Source organism: Malaclemys terrapin, chromosome 18 (genome assembly GCF_027887155.1).
Source record: "Malaclemys terrapin pileata isolate rMalTer1 chromosome 18, rMalTer1.hap1, whole genome shotgun sequence".
Lineage (NCBI taxonomy): Eukaryota > Metazoa > Chordata > Testudines > Emydidae > Malaclemys > Malaclemys terrapin.
In genome coordinates, this window is record NC_071522.1 from 24,877,923 (window position 1) to 24,885,826 (window position 7,904).

The 7,904-nt window shown below is 53.9% G+C and overlaps 1 protein-coding gene across 1 annotated transcript; it reads right to left on the minus strand.

The window, feature by feature from the left end:
- Positions 1–647: 647 nt before the first annotated feature.
- Positions 648–6,822, minus strand: LOC128825765 (fibrinogen-like protein 1-like protein). Its single transcript, XM_054008537.1, has 3 exons — positions 6,776–6,822; positions 3,460–3,591; positions 648–1,626 (listed from the first exon to the last, which is right to left on the minus strand). Exons 1-3 carry the CDS (start codon positions 6,777–6,779, stop codon positions 998–1,000), a joined length of 765 nt encoding a protein of 254 aa, XP_053864512.1. The 5' UTR covers positions 6,780–6,822; the 3' UTR covers positions 648–997.
- Between the last annotated feature and the right edge of the window lie 1,082 nt (positions 6,823–7,904).

The following is a 7,904-nucleotide window of genomic DNA, read 5'->3' on the forward strand; positions in this document are numbered from 1 at the left end:
GTGGCCCCCTGAAGGATTGAACTCACAACCCTAGGTTTAGCGGGCTAATGCACAACCAGTGAGCTCTCCTTTCATTGTTTAAATCACTTCCATGTACTGAGACACTTTTTTAACTGCCAGAAGGCTTGAGACTGAAGCTGAAAAAACGACCGCTGCTGCTGAGTTTGGTGGCAGCACTCAGGAGTCCCTGACAACGTTAAAAACCCATCAGCTATTGCGAGACTCCAGAGCAGGCATCTCTGCAGCCTGTTGACCCCTGGAATCAGGAATCGCTCCCTGGTGACATTCTGGAGTCAGAGTCGGGTGAGGCTGGAATCAGTTCATGGGAATGCTGGTGCTAAAGAGCTCTGCCCCTCACCCTGACCCCTCTCTGAGGGGGTGACACTCATTGGCCTGGGGTAAGCAAATGCAGAATGGTTTGGCACAGGAATTTGCCTGATGGTAACCCTGCCTGAAACCGATTCCCCCAAACTGACACCCCTCCCATTGCACGACCCCACGGTGCAGAGCAAGGCGGTCTGAGCAGGGAAATGACTCAGTGGTATCCCAGTTCCAGGTTGCGCCCCAGGGATCCAGCCACACTAGTATTAGCTAAAAAATGGTAGATGACACAGAGTTAAGAATTTATTACTGATGATTTATCACATTGAAATCTCCAGGAATACACCACTTACAGGGACTAGAATGGTTACAGGAGCAAGTGTGAAAGCAGGGAGTACACTGATTATACAGGGAACACAAGGCCACTACCCATATTAAAACTGCTGCCAGCAATAGTGCAGCTGCACTGGTGCTAAGCTGCTGGTGTAAACAGCTCGGGGGAACTCTGGTTCAGCTCTAGATTTCAATGTCACACTAGTAAAAATGCATTAAAAATCCACTAGTGACTTCACTATTCCTGCCATCAGAACAGACGCATTGCTCCTGGCAGCTGCTGAAATATGGGCACCAACTTTGCGAGTGTAGACAAGCTAGGCAAGGCTGGGCTGCTGCAGGATCAACACAGGTCTGCTGGTTTAACCAGAATGGTGGAGGATTTGCACTGTCCGGAACCACAAAATCCTAACCAGTAGATGTAGCCTTTCCCATTGAGCAGGACATTATGACAGTTGTTGTACCACCAACCTCCATAGCTACTTGCGCAATTCCCACTGGCCTGGTCCTGATCCTTGTCAGTCGTAGTGAATTTCATGTTGTCGTGTATGCCCCCCGCATTGTCGGTGGTAAAATAGTCTTTGCCATCCCCAGAGTACCTGCCCAGCCTCAGTGAGTACCCGCTGGACTCATCCTCGACACTGAAGATGTCGTACTCTGCGTAGTGGGTGTTGTTGGATTTGTCCTCCACGACGAAGCGGACCTTGTAGGCATTCTGCCGCGTGAGCAGGGACAGGTACTCGTTGCCCAGCCAGTAATCCTGCTGCACGTTCCCAAAGCCATACTTGTAGGTGCTCCAGGACTCCTTCCAGGTGATCTCTGTGTTGTGAGAATTTCTCTGGACAACGGTCCAGCCTTTGCCTTCGGTGTCCATGTCACACCACACCACTCGAGGGGGAGAGCCTGCCGGCTGGATGGCATAGACCCCACTGGGGCTGTCCCTGGAAATGTAGCTGCAGTCTCTGGGGAACCCTGAAATACCACGTACAACAAGGTCAGTAACAGAGAGAGCCGGACACAGCAGTCAGCTCACCGGGGCCTGCCGGAGCAGAGCCAGATGCCCCATTCATCTCCGTGGGGTGGGAATGCCCAGACTCACTGCTCTGGGGCCCCCAACACCACCCCAGTAGAGGGCTTTGTGCGTGGCACCAGGCAGGAGAGCATAGCAGGTCCCCTGGCCCAAACAGAAACACCCAGTCTGTGTGTGGGGCCTGCAGTGCGCTGATTTGTAGCGGAATGATTTACTCCTGTGAGGATGCATTTGCAAAAGCAAACAATAGGCTGATCTAGACTAAAATGCACCTGACCCTGCACAGACTGCGCCAGGAGAAACGTTTAGGGACTCGCACTCTTGGCCATATCCCTATAAACTCAAGTTACATTAGTTATCAGCTGTGGCTATTTCAGAGTCTGAGGAAGACCTCAGCAAGCAATTGCAGTAATTTATTTGAGGATGTTTGCCTCTTTTCTTGGGAGCTGTGTGTGAGCAGCTTTCCATGTTCTCAATTGGTCATTTAAAATTATTGGGGAATAATTTTGTCTTTAGTGTGTTTGAGAGCAGTTTGTCTGCTGTTCCAAAGCTGAGGAATTAGGGAGGGCCATCTGTAGGGGGGTGAAGGGTGAAGGCTATCTGTAGGGCCCAGGAAATAGGCGCTGAGTTTCTAATCTGCCAGGGGATGCTCCCCCAGGTTCCGCCCAGGCCCCACCCCACTCCACCCCTTTCCCCAAGGCCCCACCCCCGCCCTGTTTCTTCCCACCCGCAATCCGCCCCCGCCCCACCTCTTCCCCACCCAGTTCCGCTCCTCCCCCTCGCTCCTCTCCCCTCCTCCACAGCGCCTCCTGACGCTGTAAAACATCTGATCCGCGGCAGGCGGTAGGTGCTGAGAGGTAGGGGGAGGTGCTGATCGGTGGGGCCAGGCAGGAGGTACTGGGGGGAGGAGAAGGTTCTGGCAAGCTCCTCCTTGCCCTCCCCCCCGTCCGCCTGCCACTAGCCACTCGCCTCCCCGTTCGCCTCCTCACCCCGCCTGCTTCCTCACAAGTTTATGGAAGCACGGGGGCCCCCCAGAGCACGGGGCCTGGGGTGGTTGCCCCAATTCGCTGTACCCAAGGGATGGCTCTGATTTTAGGTGAACACCCAGGTCACATGGTAAAATTTCTGTTTCATAACTATGGTTACAAATTCAGAATTCACTTTTCTTTAGTATCACCCTAAAATGTGCTGCTTGAGCAAACAACCCTGCCATAGAGCTGCTCACGCATTGCAGGTGGAATGTGAACAAATGGGGCACGAGCTTGGACATGGCAAATCCCACAGAAAATGCAATAGACCACGCACAGCTATTCTTTCGCAACATTCACCCAAGTTTCCCCTGAAGCCTCCAAAGAGACTGGAGAGATTCCAGACTCACTGAGCGTGCAGGGGCTACGTGTGACATGGGTGATATACTGGTGATCACAGCAGAAAGGCAGCGGGGGACAGAGCTTTGCCTTTCACAAGAGCCTGTTTTTGCAGAGCCCATTATTCTATAGCATGCAGCAGCCTGGTTCAGCTGTAAACACAGCTCCCGCCATACGCCAGCGCTCCTGCCGGCGCTCCTGCTGGGCCTTAGAAGCAGTGCGTGGGCTAGCAGCAGAGCAGTGCCTGTGTGAGCAAACCACACAGCAGCCCTTGTGCACTCAGCCTGGCAGGCACGACAGGCCCCCAGGAATACTTGTGTCCTGAAGCTACTGCTCTGGGCCGACGACCCGGTGCAGCCCACACCCCCGCTCCCCACTGGCCCAGGCGGCCGCAGGGTCCATACTCACCACTTTGGGAAGTGACACTCGTGCCACCCCCATGCTCAGCGCTCTGGACAGGGGTTGTGCAGAAACAAGTCATTGAGGCCACAGCCAGGAGGGCAAGGCATCCCTGGAGACGGCTCGTCCTGGCCTGGAACCCTGGAGGAACAGGAATAGCTGCTGTGAGACTGACCTAGCAGAGTGAGGGCTGGACGCTGCGCCACTCCAGCATCACCCCAGGAAGGCTCATTTTCCTTCGGACAGTGGCTCCCTGGCGGTTCCCAAGAAGAATCTGACCCAGTGAAGCCAGGCTGGGGCAGTCTGTCTCCTGCTGATGCACATAGAGTCTGGGATCGGAGCAGATGGAGATTTGTTGAAGTGGCAGCTTTGGCCAAGGTTGATATTGCACCATTTGCAGCTGTGAACTTGGGTAAGAAACATCTTCACCCGACCCCAGAGCAAATTTCCACAATTTGCCCCAGATTCAGTGTTGCAAGGAGGTTTTAGGGGCAGAATGGAAGGTATTCTGAGCTGGGGGAAAAAAAGCCTATTTGTTGGGGAAATCTAACAACTGAGGCGAAGCCATTCATGTTTAAAAATTGCATCTAAGCTGGGCCAGAAAGCACGCAGTTACACCTCGCTCAATTTGTACATTTGTATGTAACTATAAATGCAACAGCTGGCCTTAAGCCAAAAGTGCACCTGGGAACAACAGACTGTAAGGACAGGCCCTGCAGGAGACAGGCCCTCTCAGAGGTCCAGAGAGGCCAAGGCCACTTCCAGCTTTTGAGGCTTCTAGCCATAATAAACATAAAAAATGACGACACGTGGTCTAATCTTGTGCCATCAGAACCGATATATTTGTATTAATATTTACGAACATTTTTAACTCTTTAATATGACAAAATCTATATCAGTTAACAAAAAAATTATGTCTTTTACCAAATCACATCCCTTATTTGCTTAAATGTGCAGCTGTAAGGTGAGAGGGTGTGTCACATTTTGGTCTGATTGGGATGCGCATAAAAAGAAATTGCGAAACTTATCAAAAAATTAACAAGTGTCTAAATGCGAGGCCCCCTTGAGCTTGAGGCCCAGGCCAAATGGCCCTCCTGCCCCTCCCCCCCCAGATTGCCCCTGGCAGGAGATGAGCCGGATGGGACTTTCTAGGTGTTGTCCCTCTCTACTTTCCATGAACCTCGAAGATGTAAGTGCACCAGGATCTCACATCGCGCTATTAGCATCTATCTGGGGCAGGTTCCATTGTCTTTTACCAATCCCAGCAGGATTCAGTGCATTCAAAGCCACATCCAGAGCCCCAGTGCCAGAAGCACCACTATTGGCTTAAAGCCAGCTATTGCATTTACAGTTTCATACAAATGTGCAAATTGTGTTAGATGTAAGTGCAGCTTCATGCTTTCTGGCCCAGCTTCAGGGCCAGCCTTTGGGGTGGGCCGTACAGTCCCGCCCAGGGCTGCCCGCTAAAGGGGGCGCTGTGCGCAGGGTTTGGATTCCCACCTGACCTGCCGAGAGCCAGTTGGGCTGAGGGAGGCAGCAGGCAGGCAGGCGAGCAGCAGCGGGGAGGGAGAGACCTGAAGTGCAGGGGGGGCCCTCGGAGCCAGGTGACTCCTTCTGAGCAGGGGCGCCCCTGTTCCACGTGTGTAGCCGCTGCTGTTCCTGTTCCCCACAACCACCTGCATCATCTGACTGGGAGCCTCCTCCTGTCTGCTGGTGGGGGGGGGGGGAAGGCTGATGTCAGGGTATTCCCCTTTCCCCCAACCCCCACCTGTGTCCCCACTTTCCACTAAGCTGGGGTGACAGGGGACACAGGGAATCTGTGTGTGCTCCTGCCTCTCTGGGTCCGGAGCTGCTGAACTAATCTTCAGGCTCCTGACCCTGAGTGCTTTCTTAAAGAGACAGCGCACTCATACACTCACTCAGGCACACACACACTCCCCTCAGCATACACACACCTTCACATATTCCTCCAAACACACACACACCAGGGCTCCCTGCATCCAGGTCACTTTCCCCACCTGGGCAGGGCTGGGCAGAGGCATCAGCAGTTGCTGCTCTCCTGCCCTCCCCTTACACAGCCCAGGCAGGGAAAGTGACCTGGATGCAGGGAGCCCTAACAATGCTCCTCGCTGCCCCCTCACAACCCCAGGGTGCACGGGGCGGAGAAGTCCAGTGTGGGAGCAAGCAGCAATGCCAGCTGCTTTGTGCATCCAGGTCAGTTTCCCCGCCACATGACATGGGTGCAGGAGGGGGAACAGGGGACACAGTGCAGGGCTTAGGGGCTCAGGAGGGAGGTGCAGGGGTAGGGAGTCAATGGGGTGCAGGGATTGGGGGCAGGGGTTGGGGTGAAGGGGGCATGTAAAGTGCAGGGGTTGGGGGGCAGGAGGGAGGTGCAGAGATTAGGGGTGAAGGTGGCACAGTGTAGGTGTTAGGGCACAGAAGGGGGGCAGAGATTGGGAGTGTAGGGAGTGTAGGGATTAGGGGCACAGGAGGGGGAGCAGGTATTGGGGTAAAGGGGGCACAGTGCAGAGGTTGGGAGGGTGGGGAGCTTGGGAAGCCCATGGGGAGCCAGGGGCAATGGGGGGCACCATGCCCATGGGGGCCAGGGGCACCAAAATGCAAGTTCTCCCAGGGTACCATTTTCCCAAAGGCCGGCCCTGCCCAGCTTAGATACAGTTTTTAAACATGAATGTCTTCACCTCAGTTGTTAGATTTCCCCAACAAACAGGCTTTTTTCCCCAGCTCAAAACACTTTCCATTCTGCCCCTAAAACCTCCTTACAACATTGAATCTGGGGCAAACTGTGGAAATTTGCTCTGGAGTTGGGTGAACGGATTGGGGTTGGATGAAGGGTTTGCTCTGGGGTTGGGTGAAGGGTAGAGGGGGAAGGTGAAGTTACTTAGGCCTCAGCCCGCCTATCCCTCTGTGGTGTGAGGGGGGAGACGCTGCTGTCACACTCCAGTGCAATGGGGCCACGCTGGATGTTGGTAAGTAGCGTGTCAGGACAAAGCCTCAGGCCTCCATGGTGCAGGGTCATATTGGGGGCAGGGCTTGGGTGGAGAACAGGCATGTGTGGGAAGGCCTGGGCCTGATCCTCCTCATGCTAATGAGGTGCTTAGATACGTGTTCTTCTCTCTGGCCTCCCTTCTGCTGCTAGGCCGGACGGCTGCCCAGCAGCCCCTCATTGACACAGGATCGGTGCCCCTTGCATTCCCTGTCCTCATCATCACTCTTTGCCTTGTCCTCCTCACAGCACTCTGCATCTGCATGGGGCGGATCCAGCCTCTGGCACGGAATGAAAGGTTTGGGTAGGAAAATAACTCACCCATTCTGACGGTGCTGCTGAGCAGATGGGCGAGAAACCCGAACGGTCCGTCTGCCTGCTCCTGAGCACTGAGCTGCGATTTGTCCCTTTATAGCAGACCTGGCACCTCTGTCCTCACCCAGTTTACCTCAGAACTTCAACTCCCAGCAAGGAAGATTTGCATGTGCAGAAGGAAATAGTCACTGCTTGTGTGTCTTGGGCGGTTTTATTACCCACAATAATATAAAATAGACAGACAGTCCTCCCTCCTTTCTGAGAAATGCCAGATACTCCCAAGATAACAGAGCAGTGAGCCAGGGACTTCTGTTATTGACACTGTCCCAATTGAAAGCATTTCTGAAGAACTGTCCAGGCACCTGAGCAAATAAGGAAACATATGGAAAGCTCAAGCCAAACAGGATGGGAGGAACCTGGGCTCTGTAAGACCTGCAAAGCAATGTCAATAACCCAATGGGCAAGGACAGGTCGAGAGTCGCTGCTTGTTACCACCTGTCGGCCGGTCAAGTGAAAGGGGGAATGAGCGGTTGGGCTCAGTCCGGTTGCCAGGTGCCAGTAGCACAGAACCCATCCCCCTGAGCTGGCACTAGCTGGGCCTGTGGGCTGCAGTCTCTGTGCAGAGCCAAGGACTGAACAGGCGCCAGGCTCTGGCCAACCTAGAGGTCGTCCCTCCAGCATTGATGCAGTGTGGCTGGCAGGTGGGGGAGAAGGGGACTTGGTGGGTCTTTGTGCTGTTTTTCCTTTTCTACACAGGAACATGGCGCTATGGGTTCAAACTACAGCAAAGCAATTTAGCAGATTTACCTCAGGAAAAACTGCCGAGCTGTAAGAGCAGTAGGACAGTGGAACAGAGGTTTAGGGAGGCTGTGGAAGCTCCTTCACTGGAGGTTTCAAAAGGAGGCTGGAGCCACCTGTCTGGGATGGTTTAGACACAACAAATCCTGCATCTTGGCAGGGGGTTAGACTAGATGACCCTTGTGGTTACGGTGACCTCATGTCCTGATTTTATAGGGACAGTCCCGATATTTGGGGCTTTTTCTTATATGAGCTCCTATTACCCCCACCCCCATCCCGATTTTTCACACTTGCTGTCTGGTCACCCTACTTGCCGTCCCTTCTAACCCTCTGGTTC

What these genes read in the sequence shown, in the direction of transcription:
- LOC128825765 (XM_054008537.1), bottom strand. An exon ending in GAGTGTCACTTCCCAAAGTG is followed by an intron (nt 1,627 to 3,459) that starts GTGAGTATGGAC and finishes GTGGTATTTCAG; the next exon opens with GGTTCCCCAGAGACTGCAGC.